Genomic DNA, 27,896 nt, shown 5'->3' on the forward strand with positions numbered 1-27,896 from the left:
CTAAGAATAAGTGTTTTCATCAACTGAATGATTGATCCAAATTCCTTGGCTTCCTACATGCTGTCTTAGAATAACAGTCCTGCTATTACTCTTGTTCCGGGCTATGTAATATGTTTCTACCATAGGACTCAAATAAAGGATGTATACAGACTAAACACTTCCTTATCTGTCCTCAAGGAGATGAGAGCATGAGATGAGCAGAGGGCAAATAGCAGTGCTTCAGTCAGTAAGAGAGGGAAAACGGAGGCACACAGGGCTATTTCCCAAACTCCATTCCACAGGTGACTAGAGCTCAGTGAGATGTTAATCCACGTGCCATCTAAAGTTTTTTTCAATTAATTATTATAAAACCAGTAACTAATAATCTGCCTTAAAGCATGGAGTATGGGGGTGTTACGGACATTTTGGCATGGGAGGACGAGGTGGATTTCTCAACATCTTTCGTGTCTATAATTATTCTGTAATCACTAATAGTGTTTAATTTTATACCAATGAAAATGGATATGATTGGTCAGTAAATTGTTCTCAGCAACAGTAGGAACCCTGACTAATATGTTTTTGAAACTTAAAAACAAACAAATGGGTTATCAATTCTGAAAGTGCTAGGAAGTCAATCTCCACACCGATGGACAGGCACCGTTCAATCTTAGCTAACCGCTGTGCTCATGCATGTGACCTATTACACAGTCATCAGTCTATTTTGTACATTTTGTCCTAAAACATCAACAACTTATGGTATTATTAAATGTTACTAATATTAAGCATTTAAACTTTATTGAGCTACTGATGGTGTTCCACCCTTACTTACATCATATTTTTGGAAGCGTTCCTTGGTCAAATAAATTCGGAGAGTGTTGGTGTACTGAACAGAGTGCTGGGTCGCAAATATGAAGATCAAGTTTTAACCTCAGTACAATCACTCACCAGCCTGTGACACTGGAGCCTCAGTCTCATCTGTAAACTGGGAAGCATACCTTCCTGAGACAGATGCGAGAGCTAAAGGGAGCAGTGAATGTGAAGGTACCTGTATATTTATTTGTAAAAATAACCCAGCAAAGTGACATTCAAAACTCAGGGTTCTTGCTACTTTGCTTAACAGGTTAACCAAACTTATCAGTAAAGTATGACATTTGGGCCAGCAAATTATATGTAAAACTTTGTCAGTTATTATATAAGTACTCTGTGCAATCAAAATTGAATTACAAGTATTCTGAAGTAGTTAATTGGATTAAATAATTTTGCATCCATAACATGACATGGGGTCGCTGACAGATCAAGTAGGGCTACTGGAGTAAGAAAACTCTTTGCATACCTTGCACATGTCTCAAGGACAGATTTAACATGAACTAAAGAATATGATCAGTCTTCTCTTATACCATCAGTGGAGGATCTATTTCTGAATCCTGACTATCCAGACAGGTTGGAAGTCCACGACTCAGGGACTTTGGCTTACCCGCTGCCAAGGATTACCACTGAAGGACACACTGGGCACCCATCCAGTGCTTCATGGTGGGACTCAGGAAGTACAGGCCCCAAGACACCAAAGAAAAATCTATGGCTACAGAGGCACTGAAGGAGCAGGCCTTCTTAGCAAGAGGCCTAATCCACTACTTGACTTAGACATGGGAATTTTGAAACTAGGACCCTTGTGGATTTAAAAGTCAATTGAATCACCTCAGTCCATCCACTATGATAGAGGCAGCTAATGTGAAAGTCTCAAGGTAGGCATAATAGGATTACGGCTCTTCAGCACAAGGAGGAGCCTGCTGTTCTTGCTACTTGACATGAGCTGCAAATAATATGGACCCTCCTAGAAGCTTAGCTAAAAGAGAAAACAGTTGTCAAATCTCATTCTCACCTCCATGGGGTGGGCTGTTAAAGAGGGAGGAGAAAAGCTCAGCTGGGAAGAGGGTTAGGATTTAGCTCTAAAATCTTGAAGGATTCAAAATTGGCATTTTGCAAGCAGATTTCTATGCGTTTAGGAGTGTTTACCAGTATCAGTATGAAATGCATACTGATCAACACTTTAAAAATTAAAGAGATGCTGCCTTTAGAACTACAAATCCCATTACATTAAACATGATTATATTTCATCCAAGAGTTAAAACATATGAAGGACTCTGTCAGATCCTCAATGTAGCATACTAAAAATTTGACCCAGTGGCTCAAAACTGCTCTTTGAGCCATTATAAGAAGTCCAAAGACCTGCACCAAAGTGTGGGAGAAGAGAGGCAAAGATGGCAACATTCAAGCTAGGGTGAGACCTACTGCTTCCAGGGGCCGCACACCACTGAGCTGTGCCCCAGCGCCCCTCCCCAATATTGCCCCACCCCTGGCTCTCTTTCTGCTTTCCTAAAATTTCTTCTCACGTCTTTTGGTCCATTGCTCTTTTGCTCACCTCCTGAACTGTGCTGTGCCTGAAGGCTCTGCCTTCAGTTCTGTTCTCATTTTGTGCTGTCTTCTCTCCCTGGGAAAACTCCCCAGCTTTCATCTGTATAATGCCAAGACCTAAATCTGTAGCTCCAAACAGATCTCCGTCCTGAGCTGCAAGAGCTCTCCCACCATCTCCTCCCAGATAACCCACAGGTACCATGAGCTCGGTCTGCCCAGAAGTGCTCCCCGACCCTCACATGAGACTCTTTAAAAGCAGATCTCAGTTTACTTTTCCAGACTTATCTATCTCCCCTCTCTTCACACCTTCCCTGTGGCTCTCTTCTCTGCCCAGCCATATTGGACATCTCCCCACTCCACGAATGTGCCATACTTTTCCATGTATCTAAGGCTTCTACATGCTCCTCTTTTTGCCTAGGATATTCTATTTCTGCTTCAAGCCCACCTCAGCTGTCATCTTTCCTAGGTAAAACCGGTTCTTCAACCTTTATTCCGCCATGGCTTATGGTCCTACTGCTGTGTAATTACAACATATTATGAATGATATTATTTGCTTAAATGTCCATAACTCTGGACTGTTCTTCTCAAGAAAAGCAAAATCTGGTAGTGTAAAAAGCATGGGATTGGAAGCAGACACTGCATTTGAGACCTAAATTATGAGCTTGCTGGGTACTCGATTAGTCTAAGCCTGGTTTCTACATCTGTAAAATGTAACAATAAACAGGATTGTTGAAAAGATCAATGAGTCAATACACGTGAAGCATTAATACACTGAAAATGTGGCACAAATGCAGGATGGCAGGGTGGATGTTCGATAGGGCTCCTCAGTGAATGAGTCCCCACAATTAATGCTGAACTCAGGGGCTGTGAAGGAGATGGCAGCAGTGTCAGGGACTGGCTCTTGCTTTGTGGCCTGAGGGGGATGGCTCTGTTATCCTTCCTCCTGAAGGTCAAGCAGGACAAGGTGCCCATGACACTGCTTACTCTTGGTACAGCACATATCTGTCTCATGGCAAATAGTTAATTATTAAGGAAGGAGGAGATAGGACGAAAATGTTGGGCCTCTCCTCTTATTCCAAATCCCATCAAATATTTGTAGAAAATATACAGAAAATGTGTATTTTCCATAGGGTTATAGATTTATTCATCCAGCTGTGAGGAAGAAACTACCATGTTGGACCAGCTGAAGTTACTCAGTCTAAGTCAAGGTCAGTTGGGGCCTTGATAGAAGTCACCACCCAAGACCAAGTAACCCCTGTTGGCCATTTGGGGCCAGATTTTTGTCTGCCATGCTAAAGGTCTGATAGGAAAGATATTTTAAAATCCAAAACAACATTGAAAAGAAGCACCACCACCACTGACAACAAAATAGTACTGTTGGCAGACGAGGGAGTTTTAGGCATTCTTGGACAACAGAAAGCAGATAGGAATAAAATGTGTGTGAAATGACTGGAAGCAGTCACAGCTCAACACAGAAGAAACCACCGCAGGAAGAAGAAAGCACTGCTGGTAAGACAAGGCTGGAGAGAGCAGTTCATCAGAAGACAGCTACCCTTGGGTCAGTGGGCAGTGGGGTGCCCTCTCCCATGCCCCACACTGAGCAGCATGCAGGGACAGAGTTCACTGCCAGGCTAAAATATGAGACCTGCTGTCTAAGACAGTGCCCAGGGAGAAGCCTGACAGAGAAGCAGGGCCGAGCATGTGAGAGCCCTGGGCCCTCCTGCCAGACACAAGGAGGAGAAGGGCAGGTAGCTCTCCCGGGAAGGCAATACCCAGAAGGTCTCCACTCTGGGAAATCCTCCTTAGTTTGGCAATTGGTGGGAGGAAGGGGGCGGGAGGGCATCAGCCTGCCTGCATGTGCCTCTCCCAAAGCCAAGTGTGCCAGGGAACATGGTCTCCACCGCCCTCAGGGGTGGCTCTGTCGGGGTGGACTGCCGCACCTGCACAGAACCCCATGTGGCAGCTCTCCCTGCCATCTGGCCTTCAATGGATCTCTGCTACGGAGAAATAGACTTCCACAGGGACTTGCGGGATGCTGCGGAGAGAACCATGGTAGCCGTTTGAAACAGAATGGAACAAAGCCTAAAAAGAGTTGAGTCTCTGAGTCCTAAATAACATTCAAAATGAAAGGAAAAAAGCAAACAAGCAAGAAAAAAAACCCAACCCTGTGTCTACAGTGGTCACTGTAATCACAGGACAGGCTGCTGTCATTTGGCACTCCACCTAGGTAGCAATGAACTTTGCTGTCCTGTTTGCATCAAATGTTTTAATGAGGTGAGGGAAGTTAGGACTGTGGTGTGTGAAGAGACTTACTTTTAAAAATGAGTATATTCACAGTTAGCAAAGCAACAAAAGCATTCACGCGAGGATCGCCACAGCGAACTAACCGTTCCCCTGGGAACATGACATTGGAATTCAAAGTTGAGGGAAGTTGCAGGGAGGAGTCCAGATGGAGCACAAGTCAGTGTGGCCAACCTGTGCCACTGAGGTGAATGCAAGTATGGGCCCTTCTCCCACCTCAAGTGGCTCTGTGTCTGTGACACTAGTGACAGAGAACAAGGCCAGCCTCTCCTGAGGCCAACAGCTCAGAGCCTCTCTGCCACCTAGTGTCTCAGAAAAGACACATCTCTCTACCTTGATCTTGATCTAACCCAACCCTGCAAAGAGCTCCCGATAACATCTAACACTGAGCCTTCCCCACCACAATCACTGAACAAAGTTGCATTTTAAAAGCAGGCTTCTCATGGCTAACAGTGGTTTTAAGCACATGCTTTAGACATTAAGGGGTGATGGAAAAAGTGGGGAAGAAATCCTGTAAAACAGGGCCCAGTCTGTTCAAACAGTAATGAAAGAGCCCCAAGGACTGAAGGCAATTGGGCTTTTAAGAGTCCAGGGAACACTGTGCCTGAGCAGGCGGAGGGGCCCTGTGCACCTGCACAGAGTAACCTGCGAGCCTGGGGAAGTGAACTCACCCTCTGGCTGCTCTGAGTGGCAGCCAGTGAATGGACCTGGTCCTTACTTGTCCTTTTCCAGATGTCCCAGGGAGAGAGATTAGGCATCCCTGCCTCTTTACAAATCTGCGTGGTGCCACATTGATGTGGATTTGCCGGATCCTGCTGTGGAAAGGCCTAGTTTCTGCAGAGAATGCATTCTGGCAGCAATGTCTAGTTACAGACAAGATAATAAACGGGGATGGATGGAGAAGTACTTTATACATTAAAGGGTGGGAGGGCTCAGGTGATATTGGAAGCTGCTGGTAAATACAGTTTTATCAAGGAATTTATCAAGGTCAGAGACAGAGCTCCTCAGTTATTGGAATGTGGATAAAATGAGGGATTTGTCCAGCCACCAAGTAGCACATTGGCATGGCCAGCGGTAAAACATGCAGGTGAGAAAGCAAATAACCTCATTATTCTAGACTCGTCACCTAGTAGACCTATTCCCTGGGCATGGGGAAAACACCCAGGAAAGTCTGTGGTATAACAGCTATGCAAGCACTGTCATGCTTCAAAATAAAGGAAATGCTTTATTTTTTTTTTGGCAGGAGTGCGCAGGAATGCTTTATTTTTGATGCAACACTCCATCTCAGCCCAGTGCTTCTCCTGCTTACAAGTCATTTCTCCAACTTGGATCCTTTCACAACACTCTTACTTAAAGTTTTCCTGAGATCTCACCTCTTCCACTGCCCCTGAAGGAAAATTTGGAGCGGTTCCCTACTTCCTTATCTAACAAACCAGCAAAATGTGTTTCTTTTCTTCACATTTTAGGACTCTTGCTCCTTAAGGATTAGATCTTAAGTGTTAAAGACATTTTGGGAGGCTGGGCTAGACAATCAAAGTGTCCTGCCCAGCTCTGTCTGCTTGCCTTCCTGCCATGCCGCCACCCTTCACCTTATCTTTAACCCAGGAAAGAACATGTTAAAGCTTTCAGATGCAATTAGGCATATTTCAGTTCTAATAGCAAAGATTGTGTACATGGCAATTCTTTCCTTCTTTGTAAGGTTATAAATGAATACAGTTTATGACTGCAGTAAAGGGCAAATGCTTTATGAATATTGTTGAGAAAAGATGTCATCCCCATTAGGATATAGGATAAGAGTTCCATAATTATGGCCCTGAGTGTTAAGTATTTATAAGACACTGTGATTTGAGGTTTTTCATGTTTAGAAACTGAATACATCCCAACATTCTTCCAGGAAAAGTGTTTACTTCATGGACATACAGTGCAAGAAGTTTAACATTATAATTTTTAAAAAGTGCAAGTAGAAATATTTTTCCTTTAAACCACCTAAGAAGCAAGTTGAGAAAAACAAACACATTGGGATGGAATAACTACCTGCCTTTGTGTACAAGGCATATATATGTATGTCAGGTGGAAAATGCAAATGGTTCTTGAGGAAGTGCTATGTGGATGCATTATTACTTTTTCCCTGCAAAAATTAATTCTTAATCAAGGATAGATGGATTATCCATATTTCTTTGGATTCCACCACTTGTTCAGTAAATCTACCAGAGAGGATGAAGTTGAGGCAATGTAGCTGAGAGGAAAGAATACTATCCATGAAAAAAAAAATACGAATGAAATTGGATTTGGAGGAAACTGACTTGGGCTCAGTTCTTGGTTCAGCTACATATATATTCCTGTGCAATGTTAAAGAAGGCACTCTACTAAGCCCAATTTCTTCATCTGTAAATTGTGAATAATAACCTAAGTCCTACTGAGCTCACAGAGTAATTCTGAGGCTCAAAAGAGGTGATGTATATGAGGTCACTAAATAAACGATAGAGTGTGATTCGTATGTTAGCTATTAAGTTTTGTTTGTAATTCTGCTAGTGGGTTGATGTAAATTTTTTCTATGGTAGATGGTATACTTGTACTCCAGGGCTATATGGTAATAATTGAATGAGATGAGATTATTCTGTAATAATTATTTTTTAAATCAGATTTCTGTGACATCTTTCCTCACCAATGCTCAAAAAATAAAGCCAGGAGGCTGTTTTGAGTCCTTCATGGCCTGACAAGTGGTGGACCATAGTAAAGGACAGCATCAGACAGACCTGGACTGAATTCTGAGACCAGCCCTTTTGGGATAAATACAGGCAAGTGGCTTAAACCAAGCCTGTTTCCTAATTCATAAAATAGGATAAATGAATAACTACCTCATAGTCTATTGAAAGAATTGAATTGGGTAATTGTTGCACATAGTACCAAGCACACGTGTGCTCAATAAATACTGGCTATGATTACATACAATTGCATTTGTTTTTCTGTTTACAATCCCCTTGTAAAGTTGGGAGAGGGTAAGCAGGTATTATTAAACTCATTTTATAGCTTAAGAGATTTGTGATGGACATGTTGGGTGACTTATTAGTAAATAGATAAGACTGGACTTCAGGGCTCTTGTGCTCAGTACTACTTTCACTTTATTTAGCAGACTCCTGGGTCAAATGCATGTATTTCATAATGCAGTCATAGGATTCCCAAAATGTAATTAATTTTAATCTCATAAAACTTCATTTTATTCGATTCTGTCTTTAGTCTCAGCCCTTCCAAACCATTTTCCACAGAGACCAGAGAAACTCATCTACTGAAAGCCGACCATACCACAGCTCCCTTTAAAGTCATTCAGTGATGTCCCAAGTGGCTATAACATCCAAGGTGCACAGAGGAGGACACAGCTGTGTTTCTTAGCACTTTTGGTCTCCACATTCCTTGAGCCTGGAACAGCTTACTGTTCCCTGCTGGAACTTCCTGAAAGCTTTCTGGCCCTTCCCCCACCCCTGCAGCCCTTCTGGGAGGAAGAGCACTAAAATATTGTGCTTTTTTTGCTGCTAATAAGAAGAAAGGGCTTGAGAATCAACCTAAACACCCAACAATGACCAACTGAACGCATTAGGAACACTAAGAGGATAGACTACTATGCATCTATTACATCCTTAAAATAGGTTTAAGGTTAAGGGGAGAATGCTGTGACATATTAAGTGTAAAAAGTTAGGAATTGAAAAATAACTAGAGGGATAGGCACCTAAATGTTAATAGTAATCATTTCTGGGAGATGTGATTGCAGACATTATTTATTCTTCTTTAACTCTTTTCAGTGGTTTCCAAATTTTCTAAAATGAGCAGATTGATTTTAATAATAAAAGTCATTAAAATCTTCAGGTAATCTTATAATTAACCTTAAACTGTAAATAAGCAGCTGCATCTGTCCACCCCTCTCCCAAGTCTGAATCCTAATGGCAGTGATCCAGTGTCTGGTTTCTGGGGCATACAAACTGAAGGGTGAGTGGTAAACTGCTTTTATGGGAGGAAGGCAACAAGTCCAAACCCAAGAAATGGCCCACTTAACACACTCATATCTTCCAGTACTTGCTTCCAGTACACAGCAGTATTTCCAGGAAAAACAAAGGCAAAGTTTGTCAGGCAGGAAAGGGAAATGTTCGCAGTGAATTTCTTATTTCATGAAGATTAGGCTCTCTTAGTTCTGTTTCTCTTTTCATCTGACTTGGATTTGGTGATGGACTTTACATCTTTGAACATTCTCTTGGCCTAACCCAACAGAAATCAAAACCCTAGGCTCCACTGATTTTAGGTTTGCTAATCTGGATTCTTCTGAGGAAGCAAATTTCTCTATAATTATTAGGACTTCAAATCTCACACCCCCAAAAAGAGCATAGGCTCGCTAATGAAGAGACAATATACGGCTTCTCCAATGCCCTCTAGAAGCAAGTGTATAGAGCAGCAGGGGTGGGCTGTCAGTGCAGCCAAACGACTGATATACACTCCCACCCCTGCTTGGTTTCCTCTCAACATTATACCCCATAATGTATGTTAAAAATGTTCATTTATCATATGAAATAAATGAACTCAAGTTTCTGGCCCATTGGAAAAAAGTCCAGAACTTGCCAACAATTTGCTTATGTTACACACACACACACACACACACACTCTCTCTCTCTCTCTCTCTCTTTCCTTCTGCTAAGGCCCAACTAACTTATCTCTTTTTAAACTACTTAAGCTTCTAGGCTTTTAGGGAATTTCAGAATTGCAGACCTACCTAGAGTTAGATTTGGGAAAGAGCATCTATTTCATTTCCCTCTCACCTTTAGGCTGGTTTCTGAAAGACCATTCTAAATTCTAAATCACAGTGGAGCATTATGCCTCACTTTACTTGGAAGAAGAGGTTAGGAGGTTTTTAAGGCAAGAGCTCTTTGTCTCCTTGAAGCCTTTTTTCATCCAGCTAGCTTCCCATTCATAACATTCTGTTCACCTGGTCACTTCACATCATTTTGTCCATGGCCCCCTATCCAAAGTATCTGCTCAAAGGTAGGCAGAATGCACATTTCTACTGGTAAGGTCTCCATTGTGTCTATTTGCTGTAGGGCAACCTCTTGTTTTTAGACTTATAAACAAAGCAAAATCAAAACAATAAGCTCCAAGAGCTCATTTTAGGTTTAATGGTCCTGTCTGTGGGCTGCAACAGCAGTGCCGTCAAAGTGTCATTGCTGTACACCACTTGCCCCCAAATGCCATCCAGGTCTGCACCTGTGAAACCAGGATGGGCATTGTGAGTCACTCTGCCTGCCATCACATAAAAAGCTAATTTCACATTCAGAATGTATGTTTTTTTTCAATACCAATAGCAACAAGAGTGTGCCAAAAAATTTCCCCTGAAGCTCTATTCTGTTTTTTAAACTACAGAACATTCTTTTATAGTTTGACAGTTAAAATGCTGCAGCTAATGTAATAAACAGAGAATTTTTCTAAGTAGCCTGTCAAAACAAGTGACATTTTTTTTTTGCTAGCGAGTCTCAGATTCAGAACAATAGGAAGTACCTTTCAAAGCAACATCTTCATTATACAATCAAATTCTCAAAGTAATCTTCTCATCAAAGAATATTGTGTTATTTCTTTCCCAGTAATTATCAGAGTTCTGCAACCTCTCTGGCAGTGGTGACTATTATAAAATGCAGCTGTGCCGAGTTAAAAAATTGGGGGGTCCTGCCCTGGTCGATACGGAGCCAGTGCATCTCATGCCTCCACATTTCTTAATGGCTTGGCTGTTTGGGCAGTAGAAAGTCAGCATTTCTGGGACCTTTGAACATACTGTCCAGTTTTCAAAGGCAAAGTGCCTAGCCGGCCCCTGCAAGGATGGTAGTGATACTGACAAGTTTTGATCAACAGTAAGCTTATTTTCTTTCCACTTAAAATAGAAGCTCTCTAGGTCATTCTCTGATTTTTTAATAAGAGTGTGTTTGTGTCAAGTTGAACAGTCTGTCTCATAAAATTTTCACTTCCCTGTATCTTAGGGGCTGTCATTCCATCAGAAAGATGATCTAAGAGAACTGACTCAGAAGAACTACCAGCCCAATCTCAGGGTTTGCAGTTCCACAAAACATGGAAAGATGGGAAAATCCCAAGAGCACCCCAAATGATGTGCCTCAGAATACTGATGAGACCTGTGCTTCAACAGCCAGGGACAGGCTGGGAAAGGTTGGTCTTTGGAAGGCAGTTTTCTTTGAAGAATCTCTGGGCTGCCAAGGATCGTGCAATTCAATGCCTTGTGGTAGGGAAAAGAAGCACAAGCACAGGTTCCTAATCCTGAGGGTGGCTTGTAAAACCAGCTCTCAGGCTCTTGTGAGGGTGAATCAATTAGCATGAATGTTCTTAGCATGGTGCCAGGTACAGAGCAGGCCCTGAATGTTTGCTGCATCTGAATCTAATTTGGGAATGCCTCTCCCATACGATTATAAACTCCCCAAAGGTAGGAACCATTTTATTAGTCTTTTTTAAAACCTCTTTGGTACATGTGCAAAAATCTTTGTGACTTGAATGGAATTTCTGCCTCCCTTGAAGCAATTAAGAGCTGAGGGAAAATTAGCTGGGGCTATATATTCATTTGTTCAGTCATTCACTCAGCAAAGGTTTATTTGATGGTCTACTTGGTGTGAAGCACAGAGGCCTTGTCTAACTTCCTTACCAGGTTATATCCCCTCTCCACATTATATTCTATTAACACGCACTACATTTTCCTTTGTAGCATGTAATGCAGCTGTGAAAAAATAGCTGTTTGCATAACTAGTTGTCTCTCTCCTGCACCAGACAGAAAGCTCCAGGAAGGAGGTGCAACCCTCTTGTTCAATGTTGCAGCCTTAGCAACTAAAGCAGTATCTAGAACAAAACAGGTGTTTAATAAATATGGTTAAGTGAATAAATGAATGTATGAAGTAAAATGAGATATGTCCTTGCCTTTAGGAAACTCACAGTTTACAGCAATGTTTGTCAACAGGGGTGTTATTTGCAGGACAGCTTCTTATTTTGTAAGGTTCTAAGTACTGGGGAATGTTTAGCATCCCTTGGTGCTGGCCACTGCCCAGTGAATGCCAGCAGTGTGCCCTCTCATACACTGAGACAACCACAACATCCTCCACAATTCCAAATGCCCCAAGGGGGGCTCTCCCACCTCTGCTTCCGAATCATTCGGAACCATCCAAGTATGGTATGGACTTGAATCAAAGTGGCAGCAAGAACAGCAAGAAGGGGATGGATCCAGAAATGATGAAGTAAAAAATGATGGGAAGCGGGACGAGGGGGTGTGGAGAAGAAAGAGGGGAAGCAGTCTGACAGGAAGGAAAGCATGGCTTAGAACAGGGTGTTCATTTGAGTTCCCCAAGCCCTAGGATTCTCTTGAGCCCCTTCAGCCACCCACCTCTACCCTACAATTCTCCAGAGCAGAGAGGGCATAAATTGGCTGGGCAGGCTTCTTGAGTGCTACTCATGATTAGGTCAGTGAAACTGGTTTTTCTGTTTGATATTTTGGATTTTCCAGTAAAATTTTTGTTTAAAGAAAGGTTTTTGAGGCTAAAGGAGCTGAAATCCATGGTCTTAGAGCTGAGGATGATGGTGCCAGCTGGGATGAGGGAAGGCCTTTTGGGACACATGGTGGGAGACTTTAAGAGCCAAGAGAAAGTTTTGATAAGGACACAGTGTGACAAAATATGAAATGGGTTGAAGGCATTTGCAGCATTGAGGAAGGGGAAGTGAAGGAGAAGAATCCTAGGGAAAGGAAATAAATAAAAGTGCACTTGGAGGCCGCTGTTAGCTGGTGTGAGGGGGTAGAACTGGGAAGCTGGTCTGATGGGCACCTCAGCTTTGGAAAGTGCCCAGGAAACACACAGACATGCAAAGTTTAACACTCTCGTCGAGACCCACTCATAGGTGGAGGCTGGCCAGGCCAGTGAGTCAGTCGACATCGCAGCTGGCCGGCACTGGCTGTGGGGTGGCGAGCGGCTTCATTTCCTGCAGAAGAGCATAAACGTGTGTGTGGTGATTTCAGAACCAAGTGCAAGCCATTCCTTATTTCTATCTGGTGTAGGAGACAAATAATTATGCAAACAGCTATTTTTATCACAGCTGCATAACATGCTACAAAGGAAAATGCAGTGTGTGTTAATAGAATATAATATGAAGAGGGGGCATTGGGAAACTCAAATGAACACCACCTTAGGCCTCAGGTAACTCAAATGAACACCAATCCTTAGGGCTTGGGGAACTCAAAATACCGCGATTCTAAAAAGATTTTCCTGTGATTGGGGCTGTGGCATAGGCTTCTTTGTATGCCCCCTAGCAATTAGTAGAGCTCCTGCCTAGAAGAGGAGCTCAGTATATGCTTTCTGAATTGATCTGAGCAAATATTTCAGAGTCTTCACCCTCAGTGTATGCTTTCAGCTGAGATGGAGAGTGCCTCACTGGCTGAATGGAGGCCTCAAAGCGCTAATGGAGCAGTGGTGTTCTCCTAGGGATGCATCTTTCAGCTAAAGAGTGTAAGGTTCAGAATGGGTTGAAAGGATGGGCTGAATGAATGAATGCAAGCATAGGCATGAGGTCGGTGCTTCTGACAACCTCTGTCCTATTGCATTAGAAAGAAAGGGGCTGTCTCTGTCTGGCATAGAAACAGTAGTTTCTGTTTGTCATTGATCAAAGGTCCTTTAATATGTGGACTCAGTTGTGACAGACTGAGCCGATCACTAAAATGCCCTTTAATTTTACCTTATGCAGAAGGGAAATGGAGTCACCTGGCTTACAAATAAAGTAAAATAGGGAAAAGACAAACACCGCAGTGTCACCCTTCAGGGTCTCTCCTTTGGCCTGGGGTGAAGGCCAGGACTTTTGTAATGAGCCTCTTCCCCCTGGCCCGGGTGTGGGGGCCTGTGAGCTCCGTGGCCCAGCAGCCTGCAGGGCATGGGCACCATGCCCCTACTCACGGCTTCCGCAGAGTCATCCTCAAGTGGGCGTCAGGGCCCATCTGCAACAGCAGCAGCATTGTGTCCTGGAGCTCCTCATCCCACTCCTTCTTCTCCTCTTCAGTAGGCAAAGGGGCATCCTCAAGCTCGTCGTCCAGAAATCGATAAAATAAATATTTGTCTTGGAAATAGTGTTCCTGGTCCACTACGGGAAACATGGAGGCAAGTATCAGCTGTTGCACGTCTGCCTTACAGCCCTGTCAACCAGAAGCAAATGGATGGTGTCCCATGAGAGAGCCAAGTAGCGGCCAGGCAGCATGCCTCCTCAGCCTGCTGCCTGCCTCACCCCAGGCTGGGTGGCGGAAGCCAGGCCCTTGGCAGCAGTCCTGTCCTCCCAGCTCTCTGACCCGCCCATCTCCTGGGCGGCCTCGGGACTCTCTGCACTGGATGCTGACTTAGGAGAACCTGCCAACTTCTCTGACATGAGACCTCTTGACCAGCAAAAATTGCCTTGGTGACATTTTCTAGCGGGACATAAATCCCAGACAGGAAAACAACCAACTGCCAGATCATGCTCTGTAAATGGTTTTTGAAAGTACAGACTTAAAAAAACCCTACTTTGTAAAGGTCAGAATTCATGTTTTTCCTTCTAAATGTACTGTTTATAAACAGGTTTGCACTTTTTAAAAGTTAGAATAAAATTAATTGAACAAAACTGATTAGATCAATCTTGTAGGTCATATAAGCCTAGAAGGATCTTACGGTAATTTCCTTCTGGTTCTGATTTTTTAAAGTTTTTTTTCTCTTGTTCTTTTTAAATAAAAAGATTTAGATCTCAGTAGGACAAAGTCAGTGGACTAGGCTCAGAATCCCTCCTCTGTGTGTCTTCAAGATTTTAAGCCCCTTTTCAAGATGGAGCATCAATACTGTCAAAAGATAAGGAGAAGCGGTAGATCCTTGCTGCTCAGAAGGGATCCCGAACAGCACAGCATCTGGAAGCTTGTGGGAAATGCGGAGCCTCAGGACCCATCCTAAACCTGCTGAACCAGATTCTGCATTTTAAGGAGAGTCCCAGGTGATTTCTATGCACATTAAAGTCTGAGAAACGCTGGCAGAACCATTATTAGATTCACAGGTATTAGTAAGTTAAATGAATGATTTTAATAATTTGTTGGTTTGGAAAAGTGGACTTAAAACAAATGGCATGAGTAGTTTAACCACAGCTACACTCTGGTCCTGAATAGCTACTCAACTCAATTAATGCCCCTGCGGATATCAGGAGCTGCAATTACAGAGCACATTCCTGATTTAAAATATGGTCATCCTGTGGGTATACTAATTGGCTCCCCCAGAAAGCACAATTGTTAAAAGGCAGCTTCTGAATTCATTACTTTCTTTCATGTCATCAGCCCAGCCATACATTTCATTGCTCTTCATTCTGCCCTTGCATCAGGATCCCTACGCAATGCTCAGAGTATAATCACACTGTCAATGAACCGTGAATGCAAACTAATAAACATAATTGGAACTGATGCACTTGGGTTGCAATTTCATTTTCTCTTCATACATTCTCCCAAGTTAGGAAGGTGCAATGGTGGAACACAGCAATCACTAGCACCACATGCTGCCTTTGTACTGCTACAGAAGATCCCTTAAGGGATCATAACTTTTTCTTGCGTATTTGGGAGCTCAGCAACAACTTACACAGGGAAATGCACTTAGCATTTCTTGAAGGTTTCCCAGGGACTGTGGCTCATCTTACCACGGTTGAGAACACTGTCTTCTACCAGCACTTGCCACATGCCCACAGCTTGCGTTCGGGAGTGAACACATGGAGTCTGCTGCAGCATCCAGTCCACCAGCTCGGTTCCCACACAGCACTGTCTACAGAGGGGCAGGACACAGAGGATGGGGGTCACCCCCATGCAGATGAAGGATGGGAGATGGTTTTTGAGAGGCCCTCCCAAAGAGATGAATGCTCTTCTGTTGTAAGAGATCTCACTGCAAACGATGTACCATGGTGTGGCCTCAGGTTCTCAAACTTTCATACGAACCAGTAAGGGCACTCAGTCATGAGGCACCTGCTAAGCGAGGCTGGTTCAGTGAGCCTGCAGCACCAGGGGAGACTGAGTGGCCGCTAAGCAGGGAGCATTATTTGGCAAGCTGATCCTAGGGACTGAAACTCTCCCATCTCGAGCTGGTCCCAGAAAATCTTAGGATAAAGTGAAGGCAAAGCAAAATTTTGACTTCCTTCACCTGAGCCTTGTGAGGAATAAGTTAATGTTTGTGACGCACTCAGAGGTGCTCCAGAAAGGCGCTGTGTAAGTACAAAATTATATAGCACTTTATGTTTACAAGTAATACTACTGACCTTCCTCAGAGGGGTGTTGGGAGAAACAAACAATTAGCGATGCAAATCTCTGAAAAAGTTCCATGTAGTGAGCATCAGCACATCTACAGAGCCTGTCGGAGGAGGAGCTCCAAGTGCTTTTTGTACATCACACTTCGTCCCTAAGATGTCCCTCTGTGGTGAGATGGTTGGGGTGAGCCAAGTACATGTATTAATTCGGAAACATGTAATTCTACACACACATACACACACACACACACACACACGCACACACACACACACACACACACATTAGGAAATATTGAAACCTTGGGTGGCATGAGACAGAAGGGCAGGTGTTCCTGGAATGATGGTTCAAGGGAGGAAATGGAATAGTGAAGTCCTAGGGATGAACCCCAAGGGGCAGTGCACAGAGTCACAGGCAGCTGAGTCTGAGTCACCGGTGGCCTCCCATTCCATGCTAAGGATCACGCCATCTCTCAGGTTAAATTCAGAGAGCTCCTCTCTAGTTCAAACTGGAGATTTCTGGTGCTATGTACCTTTAGGAAAGGGCTTAGCCTGGAAGGAGTCATGAAGTACAGCACAGGGCTGCTACTTAGGAGCAATGTGACTTTGGCCATATTGTTTCCACTCTCTGGAAAAAAAAAAAAAGGAGGAGGAAAATATGGCCTTGAAGGCTGTGGATAAAATGAAGGCTCCTGTGGCCAGGATTCTCATCTGGTCCTGGCTGGCTGGCTCACTACACACGTGTGGGCAATACGTTGTTATTGACTCTATGCAAAGAGCCCTGCACAGTGCTCTGAGTGACGTGGTGGCACAGCTGTAAAGCTGCTGGAGAGCAGAGCAGAGGCTGGAGTGGTGGCAGCGCCAAGGACAGAGGCCCAGAGGATGGCTGTGGCTGTGCTGGCAGAGGCCCAGAGGCAGAGACCAGCTTGCTGCATGCAGACTCGCTTTGAGTGAACAAGATTTTAGTGACTGACCTGCCCCATGGAAATAAAGTTGGGCATAACCCTTTCACACCAAGAATGTTCTACTGTCATTTCTTTGGTCACATTGAATCCATAGTGAACTTGCCTGGGGCTGAAACCCATTGGCAAGACAAAGGCCATTTCTAATTCTAGTATTTTAGGAACTCTGAAATCTATCACAACTTTTGGAATGCCCTGATTCCAGTCTGAACCTACAATATTTCACAAGGAGGATGTACTGAGAAGGCCACTGGATTCTAGGACTGCTCAGATTGCAGTCTACACCCACACATTAGAGCTTCAGTGGGCAGATGCACCTAGTTATTATTTATGATGAACACATGACCTATCCAAATAGTCCTCTTCTAATTTGAGAATTTATTAATGAGAAAAGTATTATAAAAGTATAAAAAATCAATTTTATGTGGCTTTTAATTCAATGATTACCTTTACTAAAAGGAAATGAGATGGTTCCAGAGTACCTGGACCCTTGTACAGGGTATGAGAATCTTGCAGTCAGAATAAGGAACAAAGACACACAGCTGGGCCACTTGTAGCTAATGGAATCGCTGGGTTTTCTCCCCATTAATGACCTATAGACACTTTAGAACTGACAGCAGACCTCTGGAATAGAGATCAGTGCAGGCTAGGTGGGGGGTGGGGGTGGGGGTGGTGACGGTACTGCCTCTGGGGATACTTCAATGCCTAATAGAAGGGGGTGAGGAGCACAAGAGAGAGCGGATGGAACTGGAAAGTAAAAGATCCAGAGCAGAACTCACACTGTGTTACAGAAAAGGAAGTCATGGCTTCCAGTTGAATCCATGGGTCATTACCAGCAGACCATTAATTTGTGTCATAGGGTGTGGAATAGACATAACACCTATATTTCAGGGATTTAAAACCTTAGTACCGCAGAGCAAGAAAGATTATATTTCTGACTTCTAGTTTCCACTAGCTGTCACCAAAGATGACATCTTTTAATGGAATTTCCCTAATGCAAGTCAACACTTGAAAAAGCATAATCACTTCTTGAAGGAAAAAATTATAAAATTTTAAAAAGAAAAAGGTCCTTTAGCCATGAGATTTTAAGAAGCAATTAATGAGTTAAAGTGATTCAACTCCCTCTGGGAACATGTGACACATGATTTTTTTTTTAACCTTTACTTCCCTTAAAATTATATCAGTGTGTAGGTACCACAGACTCCAAAAAGAATGAACATTCAGGGTTGGAGAAAACTTCAAATTGTGATCATCCAAAATATTAGCTAGAAAATATCAACATTGAAAGGGCTCCATGAACAATCTGTCTTAAGAGAGGGAATGTGTTTTAAGAAGAATGTGCTTCTGATAAAACTAGAGTGTTTCTCAAATCCCATCTCATTTCCAAAATTCTATTAAGAAGAGGCCAATGCAAATAAACTCAGTTTGATCTTATAAACAGATTCACAACAAATGCAAGCAAAAGAGTGTTAGTTTGTATGGAGTGCAGAAAAAGTGAACCAAGGAGGAACAATTTGCAATGCTTTCCATGTCCGTCTTTGGGAAAGAGACTGCATCTGGAGGCACATAGATGCAAAAGTTTGCTGTAGGGTGAACCAGGTTCAGTTTTACAGGTTCTATCATAGTCGATAGTTCCCATAAAGATATGTATCCATCACAGCAACTTTATTATTTGTATTCTAGCTTTTCACTGTGCCTTATGAGTCTGGTTCATGTGAATCGAATGGGTTTGACTCATGCCACATCTTCTGTGTTCTGAGGTCATGCCTGGGCTAAATGGGAGAGAGAGCCTGCCTGGAAGAGGGCCATGAGCTTGAATGATGGCTGTGGGGAGAGAGAGTGAAGGCTTGTGTGCCATATGTAGGTCATTTGTAAGCCCTGCTGAATTGATGAAATCAAAAGTTAAAGATTAGACATGAATCTCTATTTGATCCACCATGTTTGTTTCATTAGAAACAACTCTAATGAAAACTCATCTAAATCATGTAGCCCTGGTCTTTATCATTTCTTAACTCTAATGACCACGATAATGAATCCTATCCTGTATGATTAAAGATGTGATATAGGATTCCATATCTTACCATATACAAACTAGAATGATATCCTACATTAGAAAGTAAGCTCTGTAAAGGACATTGCATATTATGTTCACTCCTGTATCCTTAGGGCTTGGAACACAATAGTGCCTGTTTGTACAATGAATGAATGACAGAATGAATGAAAAGATCCCTGAATCTGGGAATCAACCAACCCTTGGTTTAAATCCTGACTCTGTCACTTACTAGATGTGTGACTTGGACAAGGAAAACTGTTTAATCTCTCTGAGCCTCAGTTTTATCATCTGAAAAATGGCCATATACCTATCTTTGCAGGGCTGTGGTAACGATAAAGTGAGATAATATATGGAAAATGGCCTGGTACAGGGCTTCAAGCATAAACAAATGCTCAGGAAATGTTAATGGAATCCCATATAAATATAGTAATTTTTCTGAAAGACCTAGCAAACAGAAATACAAACATTTTCTTCTCTTTGTTCATCATAATTAAGCCAATGTCCAAGCACATTAGTTCAGGAGTAAGTGCTGGGAATACTAAGGATAATTAAAGTTATACAGGGATCCAAGACAAGCTTAGATCTTCTAGAACCTGAGGCATTAGAAAACATGCTGCTTGTGGTTGGAAAACAGGGAAATTCAAGTTTGTTTCAACGTCACGAAATATGAGTGAAACTGACTGGGCTGCAGCTTTTAGAATTATCACCATACCTGTATGTCTTCAGGTGGTATTTTCTATCTCTTATCATGTGAGGTGCTCGAGAGAGAATAGCATTTCGTAAAATTTTTCCAGCTCTGAGGATCTTCTCTGAAGGTACCTAGATTTTAATCAGGTGGCAGGAGGGGAAAAGAAAGAAGGAGAGTTTATAACCAAACCAGATGAATCCTTAAATTACTTTCCAATTTGATTCTGGCTTGAAAAATGCAACTCACTCATACATTTACATTGTTCACTGTGTGACATGTCACTGTTTTATTTGAGACCAGAGACATACTGAGTATTTATTGTCTCTAGAAAATGTATCTGAGGTTTCCTGATGTGATGCTCTGACATATCAACCACCTCCAGGGGTTACTTAAAAAGCTAGCTCCGATGGCTTATCAACCCACCTACATCCCATTACCTTGGGAATGGTGTTAGCAGGACGAAGAGGAACATGAGGTTCAATGAGAGGTGTCTGAAAAATAAAATGTTAAAGCAAAAGAAAATTAAAGAAAAAGTTCACTAAAGAAAATTATGGTTTGGGGGATAATAAGAAATATCCATTTTTATGAAACTCAAAATAGAATTAAAAAAACAAGACACAAAATCTGCCTATAGAACTTGAATGCATAGGCATTCAAAGGGCAAAATTAGATCATTCAATTTGCCAAAATTTAAATATAAATTATTAAAAATGAAAAAAAATAGGAATGATTAGATGTTTGTAGGCTTAATGAGAAGGGAATCAATATCATCTACTCAAAGCATAACAAACATCAGAGCAGAGGACAAAGAAAAACAAGATAAACATGAATAGAGATTAAAATGACCTAGCTCAGGGGATAGGGATAAAGTATTGATTTAGAATGGAAATGAGCAATTTCATCCTCTCTCATGTACTTGATGTTCTTTTCCTGAATTTTTGTTTTTAGAAAGAAAGTTTTAATTTTTAAATGATGCTTCTTGGTGGTTTCCTGCACTCAAGTTCCTAGAATCCCCTGGAGCAGCTCACGTATCATCTCTTTTCATTTGCAAAGTGGAACACAGCTGTCAGGATTCCCCAACTGTAGGACCAGCTCTGGGATCTAGGTGAAGCTCCTATTACCCACATTCTTCCGGTGAAGGTGCTGAACTAGAATCACAGGGAAATGACTTGCTATACTACCTATACAGTTAAGTCACCTAGTCCTACCCAAACCACTTTCCTCTACTTCTCAGTAATGTTTGGTGATGGTGTTTCCAGATGGAGGGCAAAGATATATCCAGTCAAGGATGGTGGTAGAACCATCAGTACAGCACTATTTATGCCATTTCCAGAAGGTATGCAAGGATGGTAGGTTTACTTATGAAGCAGGCAGGATATTGGTCCCCCAAAGATGTCTGTATCCTTATCTTCAAAAACTGTGACTATATTAGACATGGCAAAAGGGACTCTGTAGGTGTGATTAAGTTATGGATCAAAACAGGGAGATTAGTCTTGTGTTTCCAGGTGGGTCCACTGTAATCACACAGGCCCTTAAAAGATGGAAGAGGGAGGCAGAGGGGTTACAACCAGAGAGACAGCAGTGTGAGCAGGTCTCAGCCTGGTTTTGCTCACTTTGATGATGGAAGAGGCCAAAAGCCATTGAATGAGGGCAGCCTGTAGAAGATGGAAAAGGTAAAACAATGCATGGATTTTCCCCTAGAACCTCCAGAAAGAACTAGCTGTTAACACTGTTATTTTAGCCTGTGAGACCCATTCCAGATTTCTAAACTACATCACTGTAAAGTTATACATTTGTGTTGTTTTAAGCCACTAAGCTTGTGGTAATTTATTACAGCAGTCACAAAACTAATATGGATATTATTATATTTTATGCAAAAACCCTACTTTTTGCAAAATAGGAGCCATTACATTAAAGATAAATTATTAGGTTTCCCTTCCAGTCCTAATTAAAAAATATAATCAATGGGGGAAATAAAAGTCAATATTAATTAAAAATAATTTATGCACATAAATACAAATACACGTGTATAAACATACACCTTCCTTTTTTACCAACAATAAATTTCAGATGGGCTGCTGCTTTTAATATTATAATAGAATTAAGGAAAAAGAGAAAATAATACAAAGTTTTAAGAAAAGTATAGATGAGATACAGATTTATTTAGAATGAAATCTCACTGAACCTACTTAAACCTTTTTATCACTTCTCTGGAATATAGTAGACTTTTTTCCTCCTCTTTAAGTCACTGGAGCACAGGTGTCAAGCAGTACTATAGTATTTTAACAGCATACTATTTACAACCAACAACAGACTAGGGAACATCGATCTGGTCCATTTCAATAGCAGCTTTAAACAAGAGACCAACTTTGCCCTGCGATAGCCCATTCTCCCTCACAGCAGACCTTTTGATAGGACAGGGGCATGAGGTCACAGAGTCCATGCTTGTATCGTCTCCTCTAAGATGACAGAGAGAATTCTGTGATGCCAACTCCCCTGGAAAAATGTTCAAAAGCACAAGACCAGCAGGCACCAGAGCCAGGGAAATGTTTGCAATTAAAGCATGCTATTTCTGAGTTCTCAGTAGTCATGCTCATGCTGCCCCATCTTTAAATTACATGGCTTGGTGTTTATGTCTAGGACTGTGCCTAGTTATGTATGCAAATTATAGAAGCCTCTGGTTATTCTTCTTAAAATAATACGATAAACCCATTTCTTCTTTCTGCCTTGGAAGAAAGAGGTGCAGGTATATGTGGTCTAGTCTAGATGCATGTGGGATTAGCTTCTGAGATAACCTTTTTTTCCTACGACAAACTCTGTTTTCCTTTGAAGTCATATTTGAGAGGCTGGCTGAACTAGAGGTAAAGAAGATGCCCACATATGAGATTAACTGATGAATAGTTATTCTTTGGTAGGTGCAATGAAACATAATTTGAACGTTGCACCTTTTTATTTGTTTCTACAGAAATGGCTGTATTTTAACAAAATGCTAACAAGTAGTCCCTGGGTTAGTTAATTTGGTTGGATATTTCCCTTTTTGGTTCCTGGAACCCTTTGAAAAGAAAAGTATTATGGAAGCAACAGGCTTCATCCAGAATTGTCCCTTTGATTTGTAACTTTTAAAGGGGTTAAATTTATGCAAGGTTGTTTTATAGCTAGATAGCCCTAGCACCAGTTCCAGGACCAAGAGGCTGTTGAATTTGTTGAAAGGCAGCATTCTCATATCCTTCCCTGGCTCGGAGATTTTAGGTTTAGGGGAAACATATTCTTTGAGAAGGGGACAGTCTTTTTATTTAAATAAAAATTACAAGGAACACAGGCAGGGTGAAAGCAGGGAAAGTTTTATTTTGGGGGACTTTGTCTTTGAAAGGAACACTATATTCCATTAGGCCAAGATTCTGCGTGCTAAGAACTACTTTGATGCCTAAGCAGTGAGACAGACAGCATTTGCCATAGGCAGGCCAGCTCTCTGGGAAAGCAAGTCACTGGCCAGCACTTGTCCAGGGCCCCCTGCATTATGAGTGTGACTTTATTACTTTTGAATCTGCTTATTTATTTCCTTTTTGGTTTCCCTTGGTTTTCAAGTGATGTTCCTTTGGAGAATTCACTTTAGTTATGCTTTAGAGAAATGAGAGAAAACATGTCTCATTTTATAAATGATGAAGTTAAACAGGTGAGGGAAAGAAATAGCATGTACTATTACAATCAACAAGAAAAGTAACCCTAAAAGCAAGACCAAGCATTTCCCCCTTATACATGATGTCTGCTTATGTGCCTTCATGCATGTTAACTGTTTATCTTATTACTCCTCTAATTTATTTTTTTTTGAGAAAACTACGGCCAGAGACACACAGAGACTGAGCTTACATAGCTAATCGTTGGAAAAGCTGAGAGTTAAACCCATGTTTCTCTCATTCCCGTGTCTATGTAGCAGGTACAATGATCCCATGCCACCTGTGCTTTTCTTCTAGACGCATCTTTCTTCACCATTTGGTAGAGTTCATGTTCTGTTTATTAAGGTTCAGTAAGAAAAGAACATCTAAGCCCTACTAGGTTCAGGTATCAGACTTGATCTTATGAGTTTCCAGCAATAAGTATTCACAGCAGCCTACTGAGATGACCTATTAGCACCATGCATCATACTTTGTTTGAATTAACTTTTTAAAAAGCAACTTTGTCACAATAGAACATTTGGACACTGAGGAACTACCCTACCAGGGCCAAGACAAACATACCAGGGATGTGGATAGCAGTCAACTAATCAGGAGAGTGGAACCACTGAGGGAATTTAATGCCAGGAACGAGCTTTCTGGGTAGTTGAAGAGCTGAGAAGCCAAACAGGCACCTGGGAGGTGACCCAGATGTTAGCCAAGCAGGAAGCCCTCGCTAAGGGGACAGAGGGAGGAGGACGGGTTACCAGAGCCTGAGCCGGGAGTCCTGAGGTGAGCGGGGAGCCGGCAGGGCTCCGGACCGAGCAGTACACTCACTGCTGCGGAAGCTGCCCGCCCTCCTGCTGCCCAGAGGGAGGCAGGACCTTTCCACAGCCTATCTCCCCCCAGCCAGAGCCAGAGAAATAAGGAGAAGTTCATTTTATAAATGAACAGATTAAACAGAAGAGGGAAAGAAGTAGCGCGGTGATATTAATGAGATGATCAAAGCAAGCAAACTAGCCCTAAGGGCAAAACCAAGGCCAGAGGAGCCTGGGAAGCGCACTGTCCAGAGGCTGGCCTCCTTCAATGCACAGCTGAGCACAGCAAGGGCAGGAATTGCTCTCTGGGTAAACAGACCTAGGACCTGCAGAGCAGGGCGGTGGCAGTAGCCACAGAGTGGGGACCAGCGGTCACGTGTGTACCTCCCTGCCCTCCCCCACTTCTACCATTCCATACCCTCCCCAGCACTCCTGCTGCTGGGCTATAGTCAAGGAAGCTGGACAGGAGCTGGCACAGAGCGAGCTTTCACTAATGCTTCCTGTTTGTTTCACAGGGCTGCTCTTACATTTTGACCAATAGCCAGAAAACATATCACAGCTGGGCCCTAAAGGGAACGAAGCCCTCTCTGATTTAATTTCATACATTTCAGCACATCAATCATGTGTTGAGTATAAAAACTCTTCCTCCCTACCTGGGCATGAAACAATTCAAAATGAGCTGTGAAAACACGATCCTAAAAAGCTAGGCGGAAAGAGCAGATAAAGGCAGAGGCATTCAGCTTTCTCTCTGCTTCTCTCGGCCCTCTCCGCTGAAGACTTCCCTCAGGACTGACTGTGATTGGTTTTTGTTTGTTTCTGGAGAAGGGATGCATTCTACTGCTTTTTATTATGTTTCTATTACTACTGAAAAGGAGAAACAGTAAAGGAAAATATTCCTTTTGGTACTAGGGCCAATTTAGAAATACTAATCAGGTGATAAAAATATGAATTTAACCTCCATTACAGGAAGCACAATAACTCCCCAGTAGGTTATGATGAAGTATAAGGCACTGTAATAGGCCTCATGAAAAACCATATTCAGGCCTTTTGAAAGGGCATATTTTTCACTCAAGTATTTTCTCAACAGAAGCCTTTTGCAAGGCGTAACATTTTAAGCCAAGAGATAAGAATAACAAGCTAGACTGGGACACAAGGATCATGGCAGAATGCTGGCAGCCCAGTGCAATAAAAAGTCATCTATATTCACATCCAGTTTAATACAAGTATTTAATGAAGGTGTGTTGTGTGCAGAACAATGTGTTAGGCTAAAGCAGAAGAGTCTGATATAGTACCTCATGTAAATGAGCTCTTGATTTTAGGAAAAGTTCTTGTTTTGGGGAAAGCAAACTTGTATGGGTTAAGCAATTAGAAAATATGAATCAATAAATAAATGCAACAACATTCTGCATTTCAAATTCCCTCGTGCTCCTTTCAGGTGAGGAAATCTCTAGAAAGTAGGAAGATTGATATTCAATATTTTGGTGAAGATGGTATACTTTTAGGGTTATACTCCCTTGTTTTGGCATTTCAGGACAATACAACTAAGGTCGTGCTTGTAATAATTATCATCAATGTCATCACTTTTTGGTTGTAATTAAGGACTAAGTCAAACTCATAGATTTCATCACTCTGAAATAGCTACGTAAGTTTTCCCTTAGTTAAATAACAGAAAACTCATCTATAGAGCTCTTTGGCTTCCATCTGTAGGCTAAAAAAAAGTCTTTCCTAGTTCAAAACTGGCCTATTGATTTCCAGTTTCAGCTTCCACATGTAAGGAGATTGAAAGTTGTCACTCCTATCCATCCTTACAAGAAAAAGCTGAACAAAGTGAAAATAATGACTTCTCTAGGGTCAGTTAAAGAACTGAGGTTACAGAGCAAACTGCTACCCTGAAATCTGGAGAGATGGGGAATCCAGAGAGTCACAGCTGAGGTGTTCCTACCTGGAACAGAAGCCACAAACTGGTTGGAACACTCACGTGGTGTTAAATTAATTAAATAAGGAAGTCATTATACTGATGTGGCTCTCACGCCCTGGTGGCCTGCATTAGCAAACCAAAATCCGACCTTGTAAATGCCTCAAGGTTATGAAATTTAAACTTAAAGCAACCAACCACAAACGGTCAACTAGGCTTGTAGCTACAGTCAGTCAATAATTTCCTTACATTGCTTCCACCTTTTCTATAGACAAGTGTCTCCCTCAGCTCCCATCAGCAGAGCACTCCTAACCACTTCTGGTTCCATGCTTCCAGATTCAAATTAATTTTTGTTCAAATGAACTCTTAAAGTTTTTACTATGCCCCAATTTGTCTTTTAACAATGGTAATTTTGATGAATAGCTGGAGGATGAATGTGGAGTAGCTTAAGAGTGATAAACTCCTGGATAGTGGTCTTCGGTGAGCTCCCCCACATTTATGAGTTTTGTCTCCTGGAACCCCACTAGGTTCTCTGGGTGAAGAGCCAGAGAAGATCTCTTTGTGGCTCTGGCAGGGGGAGGGGAAGAGAAGCACTGAGAAATATACCCAAAGCATTCTCTGTAACAAATGCCTTCTCTCCAGGGAAAAGTTTACTGGAGTTTTATACCACCTGGGGGGAAAGACATTTCACTGATTTTAGCCCTTCCTGTCTCATCTAAGGGAGGAAAAAGAAACTAAGAAACAGGTGTGAAGGTCACAGAGCCACCAAATTACTGAGATTTAATGAGAAGGTTACAGGGACACTTCCTTCCCCCACCAGGCCAGCGTAACAATAGTGAATTACAGCCAAAAGAGCTGCAAGATTCAGACTCTTATCTAATGAAGAGTTCTAGGGAAGCCCAAACACAGCAGAGGAGACAAAAACAAAGACTTTAGAAGACTCTGAAGCCTCTAACCTCTACAGCTACCACAAACATTAACATTGTCCAAGTCCTAGTCAGACTAACATAAAACTTCACAGTAAAGAGCTATTTAGCTCAGTTTCTATAACACAATCTATCATGTCTGGCTTCTCACCAAAAATTACAAGGAATGCTAAAAAGGCAAGGAAAACTGAGTCTGAAGAGACAAACATCAAGCCAGATGCAGATATGACACAGATTTTGGAACTGTCAGATGGGAAATTTAAACTAATTCTGATTAATATGTTAAGTATGAAATAGTATTCCATTAATAATACTAATAAAAAAGTAGACAACATGCAAGAATATACTGTAAGGCTGAGAGCACTGACGGGAGGAGCAAGCACGTTGGACCCTGATGACGTGTCAAAGTCCCCGGCTGCTGCCCCCTCCCAACCTGATACGTTAGCCAATCCTCGCACCGCTGTAAATCTAAGCTCTGCCTCCCCCTACCTTCTTTAAAAACTCGCTGCCTGTCTGCTTACGTGCACGAATTCCCCAGCCTCTATTTCTGTAGACTGAGGAAATCTCACCCAGGTGTTTGCATTCAAATAAATTACCTGGCCCTTTGTTGCCTCTCTTCGCCTGCTTATTTCGGCTAGAATTTATCTTACATTTGGCGCCAAAACCAGGGAGGAGTGTGAGCGTGGTCCCCGACCGGCCACCGGCAGCCCCGACCCCTCCTTCCCCGACCCAGGACCTCAGCCTGCTCTCCGCTGCGTGGACTATTTTCTGGTGAGTCCCTTGGTTTCCCCCGGTCTGCTTCACTTCCTAACTCTGTTTCACCTGGTCCTTCTGAAATCATAGCTATGTCCAGGTTGGGGCATCCTGCCCCTGGGCATCCAGCCCATCCGCTGT

At 42.4% G+C, this 27,896-nt stretch overlaps 1 protein-coding gene across 18 annotated transcripts in view; it reads right to left on the reverse strand.

Annotated features, from left to right (window-relative positions):
• Positions 1–27,896, reverse strand: part of RAPGEF4 (Rap guanine nucleotide exchange factor 4) — a 310,512-nt gene that overhangs the window by 61,559 nt on the left and 221,057 nt on the right. For 14 of the 18 annotated variants that reach the window (XR_012123693.1, XR_012123694.1, XR_012123696.1 and 11 more), the window contains 4 exons: positions 20,131–20,184; positions 19,718–19,824; positions 15,397–15,518; positions 13,656–13,839 (listed from right to left, as the gene is read on the reverse strand). Coding sequence is in view for 14 of the 18 variants with exons in the window: in XM_073218685.1 (XP_073074786.1) it covers positions 13,656–13,839; positions 15,397–15,518; positions 19,718–19,824; positions 20,131–20,184 (467 nt within the window). In the remaining 4 variants the exon portion in view is untranslated. The remainder of the gene's footprint in view (positions 1–13,655; positions 13,840–15,396; positions 15,519–19,717; positions 19,825–20,130; positions 20,185–27,896) is intronic. The other 4 variants (XM_073218684.1, XM_073218679.1, XM_073218682.1 and 1 more) reach the window with 1 other exon arrangement.

Source organism: Manis javanica, chromosome 12 (genome assembly GCF_040802235.1).
Source record: "Manis javanica isolate MJ-LG chromosome 12, MJ_LKY, whole genome shotgun sequence".
Lineage (NCBI taxonomy): Eukaryota > Metazoa > Chordata > Mammalia > Pholidota > Manidae > Manis > Manis javanica.